The sequence below is a fragment of the Aptenodytes patagonicus genome, chromosome 17, assembly GCF_965638725.1.
Source record: "Aptenodytes patagonicus chromosome 17, bAptPat1.pri.cur, whole genome shotgun sequence".
NCBI lineage: Eukaryota > Metazoa > Chordata > Aves > Sphenisciformes > Spheniscidae > Aptenodytes > Aptenodytes patagonicus.
Window position 1 is genome coordinate 867,209 of NC_134965.1, and position 22,732 is coordinate 889,940.

General features: G+C 49.3%; 1 protein-coding gene across 9 annotated transcripts in view; it reads right to left on the reverse strand.

The window, feature by feature from the left end:
• The window catches only part of TSPOAP1 (TSPO associated protein 1), a 73,211-nt gene that overhangs the window by 37,831 nt on the left and 12,648 nt on the right, over window positions 1-22,732 (reverse strand). For 8 of the 9 annotated variants that reach the window (XM_076355003.1, XM_076354999.1, XM_076354998.1 and 5 more), the window contains exons 2-11: window positions 22,397-22,504; window positions 20,506-20,634; window positions 18,213-18,389; window positions 14,642-14,911; window positions 8,136-8,243; window positions 7,188-7,271; window positions 5,625-5,714; window positions 4,178-4,300; window positions 3,646-3,750; window positions 3,246-3,296 (exon numbers count right to left, since the gene is read on the reverse strand). In XM_076355003.1, the coding sequence (XP_076211118.1) occupies window positions 3,246-3,296; window positions 3,646-3,750; window positions 4,178-4,300; window positions 5,625-5,714; window positions 7,188-7,271; window positions 8,136-8,243; window positions 14,642-14,911; window positions 18,213-18,389; window positions 20,506-20,634; window positions 22,397-22,504 (1,245 nt within the window). Of the gene's footprint in view, window positions 1-3,245; window positions 3,297-3,645; window positions 3,751-4,177; window positions 4,301-5,624; window positions 5,715-7,187; window positions 7,272-8,135; window positions 8,244-13,900; window positions 13,933-14,641; window positions 14,912-18,212; window positions 18,390-20,505; window positions 20,635-22,396; window positions 22,505-22,732 lie in introns of those variants that run through there. The other variant, XM_076355004.1, reaches the window with a different exon arrangement.

The following is a 22,732-nucleotide window of genomic DNA, read 5'->3' on the forward strand; positions in this document are numbered from 1 at the left end:
TGTTGAAAGCAGTTTTCTATCAGCTACAAACCCCATCACTTCCATATAAGCCTTCTTTCCAAATCCTTTGTGAACAGGCTGGCTAGCACAGCTCCCAGACCATAACTTCATTAGTTACTTCCTCTTCTGTGAAAACTATTATTCACAATCTCTGCTTCCCATCTCCCAACCAATTACAAAGCCAGCAGGACCTGTCTTTTCCTCCACAACACTTTCATTTGCAATGATATCACCATTGCTTTTGGGTTTTGAAGGCAACACTTCACTCTTGGACTGCAAGCAGTTCCCAAAAGACCTTTAAATGTATGTGACACGCGGAGAAGGCGCACAGTTGGACAATTCTAAAAATCTGGAAATGCCAAAAAAATAAAGCTCCCAATTCTAATTGGTCGAGAAAGCAAAGCATTTAAACAGAAAAGCAGCTGCTCCATCAAACTCATAGTGGTAGCTCCTTTAATTACATTTGGAGGTGACACTCTTGCAATCTTTTCCAGAGTATAGTTAAAACAAGAATATCAAGCAACTGTCAAAGTCAGGACAGAGGAGAAAAATGTCCTGTTTGACAGGATTATAGCAGTACCTGCATGCAATCCAAAGTACTCTGGTAGCAAGAAGAAAAGCAAAAAGAGATATAAAACCACTTCAGCAGTTACACTAGCCAAAAATCAACAATCTACCAAAGGTAACCCAACCCTCAGTTTGAACGAAATTGTCTTCTCACCGACTTATGGTGTCTGCCTTGTTCCGTACTGAGATTCCTACCTCATTCCCAGAAGCATCTGCTTGCTAAACAAAAGCCAAATCTCACATACCAAATGCATGAATAAGATAACCACACACTGTTTGAGGGCCTCCAAATCACAATATGCTTTGAGCCAAATCACAATACGCTTTGAGCATCAGTGCGGAATTTCAAGCTCTCTTTTCCCAGCACATTGCAACCGCCCACAAAATCAATGGAATGGACACTTCGTGTCCAGACCGAGACCAAGGAGTGCTGGGAATCAAGGCACAGCAGAACCTGCCTTTGACACGATTTCAAGCGGCTAACAGCCTGCTCAGTCATGCACCCTGCTCCTAGGTGAGGGAAAACAAGCAAAGTTGAGCTCTGTTCACCATATTTCCCAACAAAATTCTACACTGGATTCCTGAAACCAGGCTGTTGCCTTTTGCATCTATGCAGTGCAAAAGGCAGTTGAGAATCTTGTCTCATGTACTTTGGAACCACTACTGAACTCCTTCATTCCCATGAGCATAACCCTCAAGGTTTTCTTTCTAAGCGGAGACAGTCCTATCCATGGCATTTCTGCACACAGAAACTATCCCATACCTCTACTCACCCCCATCACTGCCTTATCACAGAACTGCAGAATAGCTGAGGTTGGAAGGCAGCTCTGGAGATCACCTAGTCCAACTCCTCAGCTCACAGCAGGGTCAGCTAGAGCAGGTTGCTGAGAGCTTTGTCTAGTTGAGTTTTGAACATCTCCAAGGAGGGAGACTCCACTTATGACAATCATTTGACTGAACTCCTCCGACAGGGAAACAGACCACACTCATTCTTCATTAATATTACATCAAAAAGCAATACAAACACATGTAAAAATGACAATACGCAGTGTAAGCACCCCAAACCCCCTAATTCTGCCCTACACTGATGTTCTGGAATGACTATGATTATAGTTAAGTTGTTTAAATGACTGTTGCTCCACATTAAACTAGCTTTTAATGACAGTTTCTCTTTCTTTGGTCCACCTGGTGTCATTGACTTATAAAGCATCTCTGTACCAGTAACATGAAAGCAAGAACATTTAACTGATGAGGTCCTTGCAGAAGAACATGACCAGCCTCTCAAACATAGAACAAAATGACTGTCCCTTTCTTCCTTTGCACGGGTAGATGTCTAGTTTAAGCCTAAGTAGCTTCTCCAATCCTTCAGTGAATTAGTTCAGAAAACATTTGGCAAGCATCAAACCTCCTTTCCCTTAAAGGCTGCAAAGAAGCCAGCTGAACACCAACTGACATAAGAGCAGCACCTGTATCAGCTCTGATCCTGTCCCTGCAGCTGAAAGCAGATGTCCCAGAAAGGACATGGCAATGGGGCAATATATAATATCACTTCCCCACAATATTCATCCAGCCTGCAACAATTTCAATCCCATTCAGTAGGAGCCCGGCACTCTCAGGCTCTACAGTTCAGATACAGGTCAGGCCCTCTTCAAAGGAGATGTGATTTGCAGCCATGGAGCCATTTCCTCCATCAAGGACACTTACCATCTCGCTCAACTCTCCTGGGCTCTGAACAGCCACAGAGTTGCTGCACAGCAGTGGACACAGGCAATTCAGCCTGCCATCTCTGACAGTATGTCACCACTACAGACAGGGCCATGGCCTCATTAGTATGAGATCTCACTGTCCAGGTGTTGTACAGCGAGGCATTCTGCTCGGTCTCAGATGTTTTAGTACTCAGAAAACCTCAGTGGACTGAGAGCGCAGAAGCTGCCCCATTCGTCATCACACCTAACCCAGCTCTCTGGCAGCCACTAAATCACCACACCAAGTTCTAGGGTTTGGTGCTTTGCCTTTGCAGCTCCAGGAATCCACAGCCGAGGTTTTCTCCAAAGTCATCCTGATAATAATGAGATAATGCAAATCAAAACCAAAACAGTGCTCATCACATCTGCCAGGCTGCACCGTTAAGCTGTCTGCCACCACAGCAAAGCGTGTTCTGTGTGGATGTCAGAGCACTCGCACAGCTGGTCCCAGCCGAGCAAATGGGACAAGGGAGCTGCCTCAAATTTCATCACTCGTTATGCTCAGGCAAAGGCCACATTTCTCCTTTTTTTCCCTAATAAAAAGCATAGAGCACATATACACAAAAGAAATTTCAAATCACATGGATGCAAGTATTCGTCCTCCCTGCAGATGATCCTAGAAAATGGAGCAGGCAGATCTGAGGTTGGTTACTTAATGCATCCCTGAAAGAGTTGTTGAGCACAATCTGAATGAAGTAACCTATCTTGAGGACTGAGCAGGCCAGGATTTAATCCCCGAAAACTTTGACCCCAGAGACTATTCTGCCAGCACAACCGATACTTGTCCACGGCAGCAACACATTGTGTCTGATCAAGACATTAAAGCATTTTGCTCAAGAACCAACAAAACCCAGGGCATCAAGAAAGCTGACATTAAGAACAAAAGATACCAAATCTGCAGCCACTAATCCATCTTATTTTCTCCTGTCTTACCTCTAGAAGCTGTACTGCTCCTTCATGTTCTCTTTTTGCCTCTGCCTGCGCCTAAGAAAAAATAAGAAATGGAATAAACAAGAAAGCAGCCTACCTAAGTTCACTTCTACTATCATCACCACCTTGATAGACCATTATAGATTTAAAACACTATACAGACTGAAAGCATCTTTGGTCTTTGGACAAACAGCAGTGAGAGATCAGAACTGCCATTCATGAGGAAAGCCCTTCACTTTGCTCAGGTACCAGAGTTCGCCTAGACACAGACACTCTTCCCTGGTTTACTTTATCCTGTAAACTCACATATACCTCCTCCATACACTGCACTTCCAAGGTAACGAGGTGCAGGAGTCCCATCCCTTTCCTGGGGTTCAGAGAGTAAAATGTCCATTCTGCATACCTGCTGCAACCGTCTGACTTCCTCTTGCTTCTCCTGCAGGACTAGCAGCGCTTCCTTGTGCTCGACTTCCAGCTGCTGCCTTCGCTCAGCCACATTTCTCATGTGCTGCAGAACAATTCACAGACAGCTGAAGGGCGACATTACTGAAATACTGTCCTGTGTCCTATCATGCGCCATGAAGTCAAAACATGGCCTGTATTTCATGTCATCATCATTAAACAGAGGAGAAAGTAAGAAACTCTTACCACAGGCCAGAGCAACACAGTCAAAGAAAATCCTTCAATCAGTGATGGCCACCTTATTTCCCCTCCCACCCAAATCCCAGAAGCAGCCTTTCTAAAGCACCTCTGCCTATTTTGGAATATTATTTATAATATATATAGAATCCTGTATTTTCCAGGATCCCGCAGGAGAATTCCCAATGGAAGCAGAGACAGAAGAATGGACAAAAAAAGCAAAGAGATAACATGTGCCATCCAAAAGCAGCACTAAGTGTCTGGACAGTCCTTCCAGCCATGTGGATCCTACTGACCTTCAGCACCTGCTCCAGATTCTCCAGCTTGCTTTGGAGTCCTTGGTTCGTCTGAATTACTGAATCCCGTTCCTTAGTAACCAAAACAACCTGCAATTTCAGGTCAGCATTCTCAGATTCAACCTGAAGAGAAAGGATTTTCAATTAGCACAAGTAGCCATAGGTATTTCCTGTATAAATAATGGAGGACAATTTATTTCTCTATCTCAATAGTTTGTTTTGCAGACCTGCTTTCTACTTGTGATGATACCAAAATCATGAACCTCCTCTCCCTCCGGCTTTCACTCAAAACTAATACATGAGCATTTGTATCAGTCCTCAACATGATGAACACTTTATCTGCACGTACCGCTTCTCCCACTAGACTCATCTCCCCTCCCCATCTGCAAGGAGGAAGGGACTGGGATATGAACAGGCTACATAGTGAAGAGAGATGAAAAAAGCACAAAGGTCTACAAGCTTTTTTGATCCTAGATGGTAGGATTAAACACAGAACAGTACAGAAGTTCAGCAGCCTGCTGAAATCATGTTTACCTCCTCCACTTACTACAGGAAATTCCAGCACCATATTTTGGTTCTAGAGTGCACTATGGCTTGATGACTATTAGCAATGCAGGTTACCAAGCAAAGAGAAACATTTCCACTTCGAACAAAGAGTTATTAGATATGCGGGAAGCCTTATGCATGGTGGCAACATTGACATATGGGATAGACAAGTGACTTTCTAACTCTTGCGCATTACATTTGTCCAGAGAAGGAGCTGGGAACAGAAACCCATGGAGGATCTTCATTGGAGTACCAACTCTTCCACCATTCTCACAGGCAACAACATGTTCCTAGAACACAACCCTCCGAGGTGCAGCCACCCCCCCCCCCCCGAAATCTGCTCTGCAAACTGAACAACGCAAGTATCTTGCCTTTGTCCCAAGACCTGAAGCTTTTGGGTTTTCCATCTGGCAAGGGCAGCTCTGAATTGCAGGGCTGGCTTTCTCCCCTGCCCCATCATCCGCCACCAAAACCCCTCTTCGAGGATGACAAAAAAGTGTCAGAGGTGACGGAGGACTGTCAAACCCACCATATGCTTGCGCCACTTGCAGTGCTGGGTTCTGCTCTACTACCACTCTGACCAGTGCACATTGCTCCCCACCAACCACTGTCCGTCTTTGGTTCTGAACTCATTAACAAGTTACCACAGGTAAACCAAGTATGAACTTAAGTAAGGACAAAGCATCTCACTCAAGTCTTGGGAAACTCTGTAATAAAAATAGGGCAGTTAACTGCTCTGCTTGCAGTTACCATGGGGTACGCAGGACAGAGAGGCACACAGATGGGCACACGACCATTACTCAGCTGGCAACCTGAAAACCTAGCACACTAGCAAGTTCTTCTCAGCAAAATTTTACAGAAGCTAATGCTCCATCTGCCAAACACAGATACTGCTTTTTACCTGTCCTGCCCATCCAGCCTTCTCGTTCAGCTGCAAGTTTTCTTCGGCCAGTCGTGCATTTTCACTTTGTGCCTCCTGCAGCTGGATCTCCTGTCCAGAAAGAGCAGGCATTACTACACCAAGGCCCTCAGACTAACTCCCCCAAATTATTCTGCAGAGCAGCTCCGCTGCTCCTGTTGACTGATGGTGCAGAATGCTGATGGGATGCTGCTTGACGGGTAGAAGGCAACAACGTGCAGCACTGCTCAAGCAGATACCAGCCCTGTGCCAGACGATCTGTTAGGTTTCTTTTCCCATTTACGTAGCCTCAAAGCCCAGAATGAGAAAGACTTTTCCTTGTCTACTTCACAGCTCCAGTGTCACATTATTTACATGCTGCTGCCTAGAACTCCATCTTCACCTACAACAATTCATCAAGTTTTACTGTTTGTTCAAGATCAGAGTCTTCTTGACAAGTTTCAGTTAAGGAAGAAAAATTATTTGGAAGAATGATGCTAAAAAGAGTTCTAGACTGCAAACTCAAGAGTTTTAAATGGCTGACTCTGAAACCAGGATTCAGTCTGGAGTTAAGAAAGCAACATGAGCCAGCTATCACTCTGCCTTAGAGAATACTGTCTCTGAGCAGGCAGGAGGCCATGGACATATGGAGAAACACTGACTGAATTTGTCAGGTCCAGTCCATCCGCAGCAACTTTGTATAGCATTAGAGGAATTAAATAGTTGCACAATCACATGACCCCACATAGACACACACACACATTTCCCCACCCCAATGTTTTACGGATCATCAAATATTTTCTGGCTATCCCAAGAGCTAATTCCCTGTGCAGACAGTCTAAGTCCCAGCACTTCAAGGTGAGTTGGTCCCTTCTTGACCTTGAAAAGCTACTGTCTAACAACATACAATGACCAACTTATTCCTTAAACGTCCCATTCTAACCCAGACAATGAGGCTGAGCTATGCACTATGAACTGCATATGAGTCTGAGCTATGCATTAGAACTGACCTGAACTGAGATTTGAGCAAGGCATAAAACATCTATTCAGAAGGTAAGCACCCTTGGGTGAAGCTATACATTGTCATAGTCACTAATGCCACCAGTGCTGCTCAGCAAAGTAGAAACAGAAGGGAGAAATCCAGATGCTGTGATATGACCTGTAAAACCTCCATGAAATTAAACAGAGGCAAGATTTCATCCAACAAATAAGAAGCACAAGAAAATGACCGTGGGTTTGTGTAATTACCATCTCAAGATGCAGAAATCTTTCGATACTTGTCTGGAGTGCATGTGAAAATGGTAAGTATCTCCTCAAACTAGCAAAGGCCACAGAGTTTCATCCAGTGATTTATGTAGCTATATTAAACCCACAGCTAGCTGAAAGACTAAATAAACAATTCCAGCCTCAAGGACTAGAGCCCAAAATTTGTGACACTGTTCAAATTAAGAGAAAGACTGGTGATTCCTTATTAAGAGAAACTGAAGAGAATCCAAGAGAGTCACGGAACAACCTAGCTCCTCTTCTACCATTATGCTCAGAACAGTAGGCAACAAGAACACTTACCAGTTCTTTGCATCTTTTATGCTTTTTCCTCACTTCATGCTCAAGGTTTTCACATTTTTTGCGCTTTTTCTTGAGTTCAAATTCCTGCACAAAGCAAGCATAAGTAGATCAGCAAGTCCACATTCTTACAATGCATAAGAAATTCAAGCCCAGCTACTCAGACCTAATGCTGTATTAGCTATTTTTATTTTCTTAAGAAAATCTCTTTGTGACAAACATAAAGAATACAGAAACCAAGGGAGATTTTTTTTAAAAGGTAGTAAAACCAAAAAACTTCTCAGGTGAAACAGCTATTCCTCTCTTTCCCAAGCCTTTCATCTTCTAAAAACAGTTCTCTGCTTCCCATTTGCACAGATTGTTCCTATTTGTATAGAACAGTATGGAGGACAGGATGCAGGGGACAAAAAGACAGAGCTGTGCAAAATATTCATCTTGAAACTGTGCTATCTTAGCTCCTATTCTAATCCAAATGGCATCTAACAGAGAGCAGACATCCTCTGGTTATGTACCTTTATCTGCAGTTACTCGCTACCACTCTTGGTTCCTCAGACAGGTAAGAACTGCTAAACCTCACTGTGAACTGTCCTAGCTTGCTGGAACAATTCACAAGGGACATATTCCGCACACGGCATCTGTCCCAGGTCAGTCACATCTGTTCCCAGTTCAAATTAGACTAAACCAAACACAGCACAGAATCTACCGGTGTGTTTCCCTCTCATTTTAGTGTGACATATTGTCTCACCAGCCCAATACCTGGAGCTGCCACCCAGCAACGCTCTCCATGCAGACAGCCTGTGTTTTCCCACCGATTCCCCAAGCTTCCCACTTTTGCAGAGCAGCTGCACCTAAAAAGACTTCAGTCCCCAAAATCTCTGCCTGAATTGCACAGGTGAAAACCCCAAGAAAAAGTATAGCACTCCTTCACCCAAAACCAGGTTCACAACTCACCAGCTGCTGTATCTGTTGGCTGCTCTCTTGGTCTGTTATTGCATTTTTGGGAGGGAAATTTTCATGTCCTTCAGAGGCAGGTCCCAGCGGTTGCACACCTGGTTCCACCTGGAAAGCAAGCAAGATGCCAGAGAGCTCAGGGACAGCCAGGACTACAGAGCACACCATGCACACTGAGGGAGAAGAGGCTCTCCTGGCAGTACCCGGGAGAGCAACGCTCCACATGAAAACCCCTGATCTCTGAACTGCACCACTGGACATGGAGAAAGGTGAACACCATGCCAGGGATCTCTCGGCCACCTACGCTGGGAGTCTTCTGGAGCCCAGCGCCAATCAATCCAGCTTGACTAAACCACCCACATGCAACAGTGGGCTCCAGAAAGCTCTCAGATCTGAGTTCCCATTTATGCCTCACCTAAGGTTTCAATGAGAGGCATCAGCAACACCTTTCATGGCCCTCTCCAAAGCAATAAAAAGAAGATGGAAGATGGTCAGAAGGGAGAACACAACCTTCATAAACAGCAGAAAGTAGAAATCAGTGAAGGTGTCAGAATCGAAAGGCAGGGAAGAGCAGAGAAAAAATACCAAGAAATGGAGCATCCCACCTCAGCTGGTAGCTGAGAAGAACTGAAAAGGCAGCAGATGTGCTATGGCTTATGTGCCACCACCAAACCAGATGAAAGAAGAGACTTTTCTGTACGCGTTTGTACACAAGTTTCTAACAAAATGCCTTTTAATTTGGGCTACAGACAAACACACTTTTAATCCTCTGAATTTTCACTCTCAGCTGATATTTGACTTGACATTGTCTGCCTAGAGTAATCCTTGACAGCAGGGCAAGGCCTGAGATAAACAAAAGAGGGCTTTGATAATGTTTTAAACATTGAATTTAAAGTTGGTTTTGATAAATAGATTTTAGGGACAGGAGATCTTTAGGATCATCAAAACCAACTTGTACAGTGAGGAAGCAGCGGATTTTGTGACTCCATCTCAGCCTTTAACCTTCGGTTGGCCTCTCATCAAAAGTGGAATTTCTCATTTCACTTTGAACACCTACAGTGCTGAGGGACCTACGTTACTAAGTCTGAGCTCCCTTTACGGTCAGTCATAAGGACAGTGTCTAAGCACTATACCTAAAAAGTGATTTCTTTTACCTCTTTTAGGCTTGAAAGCCACAGGTTTTAACTATGTCTATATTCGTGGCTCCACTGCCGAAAGTCAGAAAACTCTAAGAGACTACATTCAAGCCCAGGCTATCAAGGTTTTCACATTTTCTGCTACAAGGAAAATTCTGAAACCACTTCCCATGTGAACCTTATTCCCTACCACCCACGGAATAAGGTTCACTTGGGAGCCTGGCAGTCTGAGCACCAACCAGCGGCTGGAAATCTTGAGATGCTCCACCCAAGCCACGGTACCCTGGGAGCTTTCAGACGTGCTCTGAAACCAGTATTTAACTCTGGTATATCCATGTGTAAATGTTTCTGAGACTTTTTTTTTTTAAACCACTTGGCACATACTAAGTTTCAAATCTGTATTTCACACCTCCCCTCCAAAATTATGCTTCCTTGCAAACGGAAAATCATAGAATCATAGAATAGTTTGGGTTGGAAGGGACCTCTAAAGGTCGTCTAGTCCAACCCCCCTGCTGTGGGCAGGGACATCTTCAACTAGATCAGGTTGCTCAGAACCCCGTCCAACCTGACCTGGAATGTTTCCAGGGATGGGGCATCCACCACCTCTCTGGGCAACCTGTGCCAGGGCTTCACCACCCTCAGCGTAAAACATTTCTTCCTTATCTCTAGTCTAAATCTACCCCCTTTTAGTTTAAAGCCATTCCCCCTTGTCCTGTCGCAACAGGCCCTGCTAAAAAGTTTGCCGACATCTTTTTTATAAGCCCCCTTTAAGTACTGAAAGGCTGCAGTAAGGTCTCCCCAAAGCCTTCTCTTCTCCAGGCTGAACAACCCCAACTCTCTCAGCCTTTCTCCATAGCAGAGGTGTTCCATCCCCCTGATCATTTTCGTGGCCCTCCTCTGGACCCGCTCCAACAGGTCTGTGTCCTTCTTATACTGAGGGCTCCAGAGCTGGACGCAGTGCTCCAGGTGGGGTCTCACCAGAGCAGAGCAGAGGGGCAGAATCCCCTCCCTCGACCTGCTGGCCACGCTGCTTTGGATGCAGCCCAGGATACGATTGGCCTTCTGGGCTGCGAGCGCACATTGCTGGCTCATGTCCAGCTTTTCATCCACCAGTACCCCCAAGTCCTTCTTGGCAGGGCTGCTCTCCATCCCTTCACCCCCCAGCCTGTATTGATACCGGGGGTTGCCCCGACCCAGGTGCAGGACCTTGCACTTGGCCTTGTTGAACCTCAAAATGTTGCATTTCAGTCAACTTTAATGAAATTAGGTCCCAAGGAATGCTAGTGGATGCCAGCTAAGGTTAGATACTCACTGCACAAGTACCATGCACTATGCTTCACAAGTCACGCTCTCTTGCAAATAGATATGCAATACAAATCTGCTTATTTGTGATCATTTCCCAGCAAAAAGCTAAATAAAATTATGACATTCCTAATTACAAACAACTTACAAAAACGACAAAATTATAAATTTGCCCACATGGACCTAATTTCCACCCAAGAATAAAGATATGCCCCAGCCACATGCTCACATACTGTTATTTTTATGCAGAACCCAGACTCATCACCATATTAAACAACTGATAAACAAGACTGGCACACATCACGAAGAGAGCTGTGCCACCTCATTCACAGCAGGGACTGGAAGATGCTCAATGAATGAGCCAGGTGCAAGGAATCTGTTCAACCATACAGTTAAAAATCACTGTAGAACAGCTGCTTTCCACCCCCAGCACCATCCACCTGGAGTGCACTGACCTTGGCAGAGACTCTGCTGAGAGAGCAGGATGGGGCTGTACAACTGATCAGCATCCCCACGCTGTACCAGCTAAAGCCGAATATACAACAGGCACAGAAGTACCTGTACTTTGGAAAATGACCAGAAAGTTTAAAGCACGCAACAGTAAATTAAAAATGTTGTAGACTTTCTAGAAAGCTCTGCCCTTGGCACCCAGAAAGCATCATCGCAATCCTGCCCCCAAAGAATCGCTACAGCGTTTTCCACCTAACCATGGCCCGTTCCCTCAGCTGTGCCAGGGCAGCTCTGTGCAGTGTCAGGCAGAGCTGGACCAGAAAACTGACACAAGTTTCAGGACAAGGGGGAGGAAGGCTGGGTTTGCTAGGTTGTTTTTAACTCAGATCTGTCACATCCCACTGCTCAACATGAGTTGCACCAACACAACTGAAGGGGCAGTGGGAACAAGCGGTGGTGCGCAGGAGGCTGTTTAAGCCAGCACCACCACTGAAAGAAATCCCTGCTAAATTATGATTTGTCATTACAGAGATAAGCATCACCCCAAAACCCAAAATAAAGAAGTAGAGAATTCAGAAGGAGAACAGAGAAATGGGATTTTCCGAGGACACTTAGAGGAGAAGCTTGCTCCTTATACTCTGAGGAAGTTCTCTGAAAGCTGGGGAGTACTGCCATGATGCACTGTGCTGGGGAGCAGGATAGAACAGCAAAGTCATTTCTTTTAATTACGATAACTGCGATTACTGCCCCAAGAGCTGACTTCATCCTCAGCATGGCACCACTGCACCTGCATGAATACAGCCCGTTGAGCCTGGGGTATTCTGCGCTACAGGTTTCAGCTAAGAGACTGGCAACAGCCTCCTTGCTCCCCCTCCACTACTGCCGTCGGGCTTACTCTTATTGCTATTTATCATCCGGAAAATGTTTTGACAATGAGGACAGACTCTCCTGAGTCAGAGAAATAAAGAGCATCCATGAGAAAGACCGCAGTGCACGTTCTTGTCTGACAGAATCTACAGGATCAGTTGAAAACCAAGGTATGGAAGGGCCGTTCAAGGAAGATAAGGGCAGAGCGGGGGGGCGGGGGGGGGGGAATCATCTGTGCATCCCTCTTCATCATGGAGGAATTTCGGGGGTGAGGAGCCGCCAGGGCAGAAATCTCAAACTGAAGAACAGAGCTGAGGATCTCTCTCAAACTGAACTGTCTATAAGAACTGTGGAAGCCAACAAAATAAACAGTAACAAATCACCAAGATGAGACAATATTCACCCAAGGGTTCAATAACCCCCTTCAGCATGAACTGAATCTCTCACTTCAGCAGTAACTGAATCAAGAGGTGCGGTGTGTCACTCCTCTGACACGGCCTTAATTCGAAATAACTGGAAGGTGGCAAATGTCAAGTTTTAAGAGTATTCCAGTGGAGATCTGTGGAAACACAGACCAGTACATTTGACACCTGTTCCGGGCAAATTGATAGAAATTGCAACAAAGGTTAGGCAGATACTTAAAAAAACCCCCAAACAAACATATATTGGGAAAAAAACCCCACACTCACAAATCTATAAGGAGTTTTTCTAAGATGTCAGCAAGCAAACAGGTGAGGGAGATCCAGTAGGTACAATCTGCTTGGGTGCTCTGAACACATTCAGCTACAGTGCTCTGAAAGGCTTTTGCAGACACTGAGCCACCACAGGATGAGGGGGAAGGTTTTCTCTCCGGTAAATATCTAGTAAAAATGAGAGGACTAAAAAAGAGGCAGCAGGAACCGTGCTCTCCAAGTACTGATGTAGCAAAGAAACAAATGGTGAAGAGGGCCTCATGACACTGAGAGATTACAGAGGGCCGTCAGACAAATGATGTTTTAATAGAACCCAGTGCTTAGACAAAAAGGCAAAGAGATCTATTGGGAAAGGGAGATAAAACTTCATTATGCCACCATATAAATCAATGACACAGCGGCTGGGATACTGCGTGCAGCGCTGCTTCCCCCAACACAAAAACGACAGAGAAAATGTAGAAAGGAAGGAGACAAAGATGATTAACACTGAATAATGGAAGAGGCTATGAAGAAACAAAAAAAAAACGGCTGAAGGAGAGGGGCCTATAAACTCACGAGTGACTTGGAAAAGACGAACAAGGAATGAATATTCAATACATCTGTAACAGCTGGGGAGCAATAAATGAGAGCAGCTGATGGGAGTTTGGAGGGGAGATGAGTAGCCCGTCCTCACACAGCCTACAGATGTGAAATTCTGCCACGGGACACGGCGGGTACCAAAAGCTTCGGAAGGAAACCGGGTGCACCCACACAAGACAAACCCGCCAGGAGCCAGCGGACCCCCCAGTGCCGCCCCTGGCTCAGGGAACCCACAAACCGCCGGAGCTGGGGGGCACCCGGGTGCATCTGGCACCCGAGGCCCGGCCTCACGCACCCATCCGCCTGCCAGCCCGGCCTGCGGGCAGCCCGGGAGGCCTCCGCCGGCCCCTCACCCCCGGCCCGGCCCGGCCCGGCCCGGCCCCCGGGGGCGGTGCGCCCTTGACGGAGGCGCGCACCAGGACTAGCCCAGACCTCGGCCCCCCACGGCGGGCTGAGCCCCTCGGCCGGCCCCGGCCCTCTCACCGCGGCTGCGACCTCCTTTGTGGAGGATTTCGCCCCCGAGCGCTGAGGAGAAGCCCCGCTGCCCTACCCCGCTGGCAGCGGAGGCCCCGGCAGGCCTGTCCCGGCGGCCCGGGAGCGGCTCGGCCCCGCCGCGGGAGAGGCGCTCCCCGGCGGTGCCTCGGGCCCGCTCGCCCCGGCCCCCGGCGGAGGCCGCACCGCAGCCGCCCCCGGCCCGGCCCGGCCCGGCGAGGGGCGGCGCGGGAGGGCCCTGCCTTACCTGCCGGCTGCGCGGCCCGCCAGCGGGAAGGCGGCGCCCTGAGGCGGCCCGGATTTGCCGGGCCGTACCACTGCGGCCGCGGAGGGGCGGCCGGGGCCGGGCCGGGCCGAGACCGCGGGGTCGGGGCCCGGGAGGCGGCCAGGCCGCGGCCCTGCTCCTCAGCGCGGCCTGGGCGTGAGGTCCGGCCCGCCTCGGAGGTTCGCCCTGGCTGGAGACATTGCGGCGGGGGAGGTGGGGGACGGCGCAGGGGCCGTGCGGGGGACAGGGCCGTGTGGGGGACGGGCAGGGGTTAGGGATGGGCGTCACGGAGCAGCAGGCCTCCCTGCCACCGCCACTGTGGCCATGGGTGCCCATCGCTCACCCATTGGGAGCCAATGTCCGAACCTCCGCAAACACCAAAAATGTGTGTTGTCAGCAAATGAGGGTAAAAAAGAGGGGTTGCCTGCTACCCTAGGCTGGAAAACTCAGCATGGGAGACCCGTGCCGAGGAAGATGAGCAGGACCGAGCCCTCGGCATGGCTCAGTGTCCCCGCGCTGGAGTGGGCTGCCACGAGCGTCCATGTCCCCCCTCGCCCGATGAGACCTGGCGCTTGAATCAGTCATTTCAGAAACCAGCGCAGAACCTGTTCGCAGCGGATGCAAACCGCAGTGCTCACATACTCTTAAGAAGTTTCCTAAGAACAGTAATTAATTGAGTAATTAAACAGCAAAACTTTTAGATCGCTGACCCACTTGTCTCACCTCCCTGCGTGCTTCCCCTCCACGCACTGGGTCTCCCAAGCGGGCCTCCTTCGGTAGAGGTGAACCTTTGATGCAGGTATTTAGCATTGGTACGGGCGGTCCCAAGCGTGCGGGAGCACTTGGCAAAGCGCCGCCTGAACTGATTTTAGAGGAACGTAGACACTCCTTGAAATTCTTCAGCGCGATCTGTCTCTGCAGCCGTAACACCTCTCTCTGGGACTCCCGCAACAGGCGATCAAACTCAATGACGTTCAGGCAGCGAGGGTCATCCTGCGGGAAACGCAAACACGACATCGAGTCGCTGACAAGCTCCAAAAGGTGGAACAGGTCGGGGTGGTGATTTAACATGCAAACTCCAAAAGCCTTTACTGAGGAGACACTGGTGAAAACCAGGTAATGTGGCATGCAAAGATTTCTGTTTCCTGGCTCTCCAAAGCCTCAGAAGGAGTCACTTTGCATCCCTTATGCAAATACGCTATTCCTCCCGCAGATAAAAACTAGCCTGTAGTGCTTCTGCAGCTATCCCAGTGCAAAGCAAAAGGGCTTTTCTAAGCGTGTGCTTTCTCAGTGCTTGCCAGCAGAGAGCGTGTCAGGATAATATAATTTCATTTCCCAGCCAAACGAGAACCTTAGCTAGTTTACCTCCTTGATGTGGGTGCTGGCATTCTCTGCAGCCCTAACGGTGGTTAGGGCTTTAAATGCTGGAAAGAATGAAGAACATCTGGGATTTGTTCAGTTCTCGCTCAGGATAATGTTTGGTTTTCAAACATTCTTGATTTCTAACCTCTTCAGAGACAGTATGTGTGGATGGGCCCCTATCTTTAGCACAAGGGGTCACTCCCATCCACTCGGGACCCAAAACCAGCAGCTTTTGAAGGAAACCAGTGCAATCTTACTCTCACAAAAACGTTGAGACTATGTCACCAGCTTGTTTAATTCTTCAAAGGTTTTCAGATTTCAGGAAGCTGAAGAAACACGTACCTGCATGTCCATACATACGTACAAAAGCCAGTTATGAAAACCTGTCTTTACAAATATGCTGCTGGAGGAGACATTGCTCATTCTCCTGGAAAGCTCCTAAGCCAGTGAATTCAACGCATAATTGGTATCCAGGACAAATTTAATCTCCTTCCCTGTTCACTTCTTATTCGCCCTAAAAATAGCATGTGCTTTATAAATACAATTTGTGTAGAAAGCCATGGTTATTCTCACGCTGCAAGGGGGAAACTGAGGTAGCATTAATGGGAACTGATTACAGATTCAAGAAGTGAGCAGCTGGGCCTCCTCTGTGCCAGACCCATGTTCACGCCATCAGGGTAGTAGTTCTTTAAACAAAATTGGCTGTGGCTCTGTATAAAATCTCCCTTCCCCCACCAAAAAAAGGCAGCTATTCCCAACAGACAGCCTCCAAAGCCTGGGGGAACAAGGGAGTAGAAAAAAAGCTCAGTCCTCCACTCACAGTTTCTATTATACACGTCCCCTGCAGCTGCCTCGCTGTTCGCCACAATCCCCCACTTCCAAGAATCCATGCTGCAAGAAATTGCAGCCTGGTTTTAGCTGGAGCTGGGGTTTGGTTGGAAGCCCATCACCGGAGCATGATCTCAGGAAATCATTTTATCCTGTCCTAAGAGCCCTGACTTTGCAAAACAAGGCCAATGCTTTTGCAGCCCGGCATGCAGGGTGTCCATCCTGCCACTGGAAAGGAACTGAGTAGATCCATTTCATAGCTACTGAAAAATTTGTGCAGATTTAAATACCCTAGATTAAAATTGATTTGGTTACAAACTCTGAGCGTGCACATAATATCTCTGCATATAAACCCCTTCATTGGCATAATGCATTTTGCATGCTGCAGGCAGATTACGTGAATTTTGAATTTTAACTAGCTGAAAATTAAAATTTAATGAGCGGCTCGCTTGGAAGAGAAATGGGAAAAACAAGATCAGACAGAATGATCTCCTCTCTTGCTGTCTTCTCTGTAGATTCCCTGCTCGTGTATCGATGCCCCCCATTACTGGTGCCTCGGCAGTTACACAAACAGACGGTCTCACCTGCTGAGACAGGGTGGTCACCCATGCCCTAGCAAGGCAGCGGCTGAATTCATCAACCCTGAGGACTGCAGCCATGTGTATTTCCTTGGCCAGTAATGAATCCTGCTCACCTGCCTTTGTCACATTCCTCTACAATTTGTCATTCTCCTGTCCCTGGCAGATTCAGGTTGCCCAGCATGCTCTGCTAGGAAAATCAGACTGCTCTGGAAAGGGTCTGTTCCCACTTCTGTGGGGGTCTGCGGTGAGAAATCAAGGGGACAGGAAGGGAATTTCTTCTTGGTGACACTGTAGAGCAGAGTCAGACCTGGATAACTTTCTCCTGTGGTTTAATGCCAGAAGGAATCAGTGAGGCAGCCTGTACAAACAGCAAACACCCGATAGTTCTATGTAGACCTAGATGAGGTCTACATTAGGGAAAGACTGAGAATCTACCTTCAAACCCATAGTTAAAATGAACATACGGGGAGGTCAGGGACAGAAACAAAGCTGCTTTCAGCAAGAAAGTATTTGTCACCTAAAGATCATGTAAGTAGGGTAGGTAGAAATGTAAGTATTCATTCAGCTCAGCTGGGTGCAGGAACATAAGGTTGCACTTGACCACATCTGCATTAGCAAAACGGGCCCTAGCGTTACTGAGCTTCTCCTGAGAGTTTATTAACTGACCTAAACTGAAAACGTCCAGCTCGTGAACAAAAGATGTATCTGATATGCCCAGAACAGGTTGCTTTAGTCACCTTGAGTGGGAATCACTTCACCTAGCTTCAGATGTCTGCAGAGGCTCCTTTCAGAGTCATCGCAGAGAAGCACTGCTTTGAGCGAGCGACGCATCCAACCAGTTTTAGACGTCTGTCTTGGGATGAGCTGAATTATCCCTTTTATCCCATCATATAAAATATCGGCAAGTTCTGTGCTGGTGCTGAGGGGAACGTAGGTCACCAGCCCAGGTGCAGGCATCAGCATTGTAGATGGTTTCATGAACACCCACCCCTGTCTAATCATTTGTACCCTTAGTCATAGTCATACCAGCATGCACCTAGTTATCACCAGTCTCGTGGTGGCTGTCAGCACTCGGAAAGCTGCAGCTCAAGACATGGGATTTAGACTGGGTCTTGGGAACATGCTTAGCTGGTTTACTTCTTAAAGAAATACTTTAAAAGGAGGTCCTGCTTCGACATCTTGCTTGAAGCTCAGCACTGTGAAAAGTCATCCTGTATTTGTGGCTTCTCGGGGTTTTTCAGGGGGAGGGTTTTAGTCGCTGCTGAAAATGGCAGCTCAGACCCATGAATTCATGGAGGGACAACCGGTGTGTCCCCAACACACTGTTCTGGAGGGGTCCGGACATCGTCTCTGCCACGCACTCGCCTAATGTCCCCCATCCAAACCACACATCAAATGCCCTCTGTTTTCAGCCTGCTCTTGGGACTAATTGCCCTCACGCCGCTTCCTGGAGCCTGGTTCCCAACCCTGTTGTTGCACTGCTTGTCCCCAGCCAGCGAGTGATGTCCCAGAAAGTGTCTCACCTTCCCTGCGATGAGTTTAGCCTGCAGCTCCCGGCACTCCTGCTGCAGAGCTTCGATCTGCTTGTCTTTCGCCAGGAGAGCACTGGCTTGCTCTGTCAGGTCCTTGGCACGCTGACGGGCAAATGCTTTTTTACACAGCTCCAGGCTGGAGCCCTTCAGAGGCACTGGAGCAGTTACCTACACCGGAGAGAGCAGCAAGGGAGAAAGCCACGTGCGTTGGTGTTCGTTAACCATCACCCCAACAGCCATCGGGCAGGGAGCACTGTCAAGAGATGCAGCCTAGCCCAAAGGACAGACAAACAGACAGAGGAGCATGACAGATGTACGAAAAAGTGGGAGGAAAGAGGAAGGGCTGGATGGAGAAGTGGATCAGAGAAGAGGTGGGAAGGAGAAGGTGCTCAGCAGATGAGGCCAATGGGTATAGTCAGCACAGGAGGCTGCAGGCAGGGCAACAGCGGGTGGGGAGAGGAGAGAAAAACACAACAAAGGCAGAAAGACAGGAGAAGGCGGCAGAGAGGAGGAGGGGAGGATGGCAGGAAAGATGAGCATGGGAGGAAGGATGGAAGTGGCCAAACCAGGAAGAGAAATGGAGCTTCTGTGGGTTTCTAGGCAGAGGGAAAGAGGGCTTCAGCACAGATGGGTGGGAGCGAGGGGGGGAAGAGCAAGGGGGGGAGACTCAAGGTGGAAGAGCAAGGGGGGATGGCAGTGTGCTACAGGGGGAGCAGGGCAGGCAGGGACAGGCAGCTGGCTGGGCACAGGCTCTGGGCAGAGGTCTCAGGCAGGAGCTGAGGCTGCCCGGCTGCAGTCTCCCTGAGATGCCTACTCTCAACATGCGCCCTCGTCCCTGGGGCCAGCTCTCCCACTGGGTACCAGCACTGCGGAGCTGGAGGAAGGGGCAGCTCACACCCCCCTGCTCATCCCAACCCTCTGGCCACATCCAGTCCCTGGGTCTACCAAACCCTGCCTCTCCCTGTCCAGCTATTTTTGCCTGCACAAAGCCTGACAATTTGGCAAGGGGGGGGACTCTCTCCACTGCCTGATCAGGAACATGGCATCCTCTGTGCAAACTTCTCCTCCCCAGGTCTTCCTGAGCATCTCGCCCACGTGCAGAAGCTGCATGCCGGGCCCTGGCTCCACGCGACCTGTGTACCAGGCACTGAAGGCAACCACTGCCAGATTAACCCCAGCTCGTCAGGGCCCCTTCTCTGGGCATGCAGCTGCCTGGTCCTGCCTCCAGCCCACCCTCCACGAGCCTCAGCCGTCCAAGCACTTTCTGCTCTTGGGAGACCTGGGCCAGCCCAGGAGCTCAGCAAGTCAGTTCTCCCAGGGCTCGCACAGGTCTTAAAACTGTCACCACCCCAAAGTTTCACTTGGGGAAAAAAATAAAACAGTATTTGTATAGTTGCTGGAGGGTCCGCATAGCTGTTGGATGTATATCAAATGATTTCTCTTAACATAGTATCTGACAAGTCCATCTGGCAGCAACTGTTGCCCTGCAAGTACCAAAACCCCGTGACAGACGGGCGGCGTGGTGCCTGGGGACAGAGAGGGCAGGCAGTGCCAGGAAAACCCCCTACCTTCTCTTCAGCAAATCTTTCACTTCCTCCTTTCTGTCCTAAAGGGCTTGAATTCCCCATCAAAATCCCTGGTTTCTTTCCAACGGAAGAAAGGTTTTCCCTTACTCCACTGCAATTAAGAAGCTCATGCAAGGGCTTGTGCCCAAGATCCCACATCCTACGGCCATCTCCCACCACTCCTGCACCATGTCAGATACTACAGGGTTTGCAACAAGCTGCTGTTGGGTTGGAGAAAGCAAAAACCATGGGGCTTGCACAGCAGTGCAAGCGAGGTGTGGATGGGGCAGAGCAGTCTCTCTCACCCCTTCCTGTTTTGCTTTACCGCACTCCTTTTCTTATTCAAATACTTCCTGTTTCTTTTCGGTGAAGTCAGATGAATTATTTTCATGACTTGCCCAGGGAAAGCTGAGCTAATTACCTTAAACTAACACCTTAAGGTAGGTCAGCACATTTACAGCAAGAAACCAAGCAGGAGGAAATTGCTCAAAGCCAGCTCCCCGCACACGAGCAGAAGAAGCTGGCGATGGCTGGGTTTCGTGATTCTTGCCCTGCTGCTGATGTGCAAAGCATGTTTGCAGTAGGTTTAAGAAAAGGGGAAAGAAAGGGCCTTTCTAGCGCAATAGAAGTAGCAAGAGAGAAGTTCTGGCGATGAGGTGCTCTCCTAGCTCAGCTTCCCGTCCCAGCCGTGCCCAGCAGCGGCAAGCCCCCGCACTCACGACTTTGAGGTTTGCCTCCTGGAGTTTCCGGGCTCTCTCCTCCAGGCGCTTGGCAATCACTGCCAGCTCCGCATTCTTCCTCTTCAGGTGCTTCACCTTCTCCTCCGTCTGGGGGAAGCAGCTCCTGCGCTAGATAACAGAAGGAGAGGATCGAGGTGAAGCCCCCGCTCAGCTCGAAGCTGCGCTCCGGGAGTGTTAGGGGAAGCCAAGGTCCCCAGCCCTGCCTGACCTGCTCTGTGCCCACAGGGCTTTTCCCAGCCAGGGCTTGGCCTGTTCTTCTATAACTGTCCCAACCATTAAACACCGACCCCTGCTCTTGTCGCCTCTCCAGTCATTGAAACCTGTGTTTTTCTCAGTACTTTTGTTAATGTGACCCATTGGTCCCCGTGAGATGCCCCTCACCCCCAACCCCGGGCCGTCCTGCAAGGTCCCTCTCCATCCGCAACACGCTCGTTGCAGGCCCTGCCTTTGCTGGCTGGGACTCGGCGCATCTCCAGCATCAATCTGGCCTGGCCACCCACCCCTTGGGCTTTCTCTTCCAAAGTCTTCCCAGTTTATTTCCCTGGGGTTACAGGACTCAAGACATTGCTGCGGATTTGTGCTGCACCGCCATCGCAAGCTTCGCCATTGTCCTTTTTCTCATGACACCGAAGCATGAGTTGGGGGGAATGCGAGAAAGCGGCAAAGGACTTTATGATGTTGGCAAAGCAAATTTCCTTTTTCTTCCTATTGATTCTGTTCGCTCTTAATCCCCTTTTATTTGTTATCTGTCCATTTCGATAAGCTGCCGCTTGCCCATGGCTCATTCTCTCAAGGTCATACCCAGATGTGTTGTGCTGTCCTTTCACATCAGCAAAAATGTCAGGTCAGCTGATCCTTCCAATTATTTTCCTCCCTACCCCTGTGAGATCCCACCATGGGCGCTTGCTGCTTTCACTGCTTTTCTTCAGCCGGAAGACCGAAGCTGATTTTTGAGAGTAAGATTTGATGAGAGCTTACACAATAGTGCTTTGCTAAAAATTCAGATGACTGATAAGGGGTAACCCCCCGGCATGCAGGTCATACTGGATTTATGCTTTTAGTGAAGAAAACTATCTAAAATATGCATTTTGAATTTGGTGATATAAATCTGAAATGCTGAGCAATCAAATTTTCAGGGGCCCGGGGTGGCCGCATTCCCATGCCGCGGGTCTGCGCAAGGCACTGATGCTCTCCGGGGAGGATGCAGGAGGGGAACATCCCCTCTTCATATTTCCCGAGGGTCCTGGCTGCCCACCATGGGCCTGGGGAGCCAGGGATGGGGGAGCGGGGCAGAATGGGCGGCCCAGGCTGTGGCAGCCTGGCTTGGCTTTGGGTGCTGGGGGTGCAGCTGGGGAGGAGCCAGGTGCTGAGCTCCCATGGGAGCAGGGGGCAGTGCTGCACTGTCACCCAAAGCCGAGGCCGAGTGAATCAGTGTTTCTGCTTTTCCAATTAAAGAGGAAACAAGAGCGACTTCCCCCTCCCCTGCCGTCAGCTCTCCGCTGCCTTGCTCTCCGCCTGCTCTCGTGGGTGGCTGCGTTAAAACCTCTTGTGGTTTCCAGCAGGCAAGTAGCACCAGACAAAGATGGCGGAGAGGGCAGCAGAGGGTCCCAGCTCCGCTTCGCGTCATGAGGAAGGGGTGCTGCTCGAGCCAACGATGGGTGCAGTGCAAAGGCATCCAGGAGATCCAAAGCACCTAGGCTCCCTTTCCCCCCCGGCCCTGCCCAGCCGATCCCATGTGCCAGCATCTCTTGGAGTTGGCAGCAGACGGCAGCTCACCCCAGCCGGGACTCCCTCCCCATGGAGCATCCCGTGCCGGCAGCCAGCCCAGCACCCGGCCAGGGTGTGGGATGGGGCCGCATCCTCTGCTCACCAGCAAGCTGTTCTCCTCGGCCAGGCTGGAGCAGCGGTGCCGCAGGTCCTCCAGTGCGCTCAGGAGCTTTGTGTTCTGGCTCACGAGGAACCTGTAGTCAGTCCCGCTCTGCAAAACAGCACGGGAGAGGCAAGGCAGGGCTTCACCTGCCCGGAGCGAGGGGGAGAGGGACCACAGCTGCATGCCCACCCTGGCCCCACAGCAAGCCCAGCCTGGCTGTGCAGGGAGGCTGGCAGGATCGGGTGCAGGCAGCGAAGGGGCAGGGTGGAATGTGGAGGCTGATTTCAGGAGGAAGCGAGGGTCTGCATGTCCTCTGGGGGATGAGTGACCTTTGAG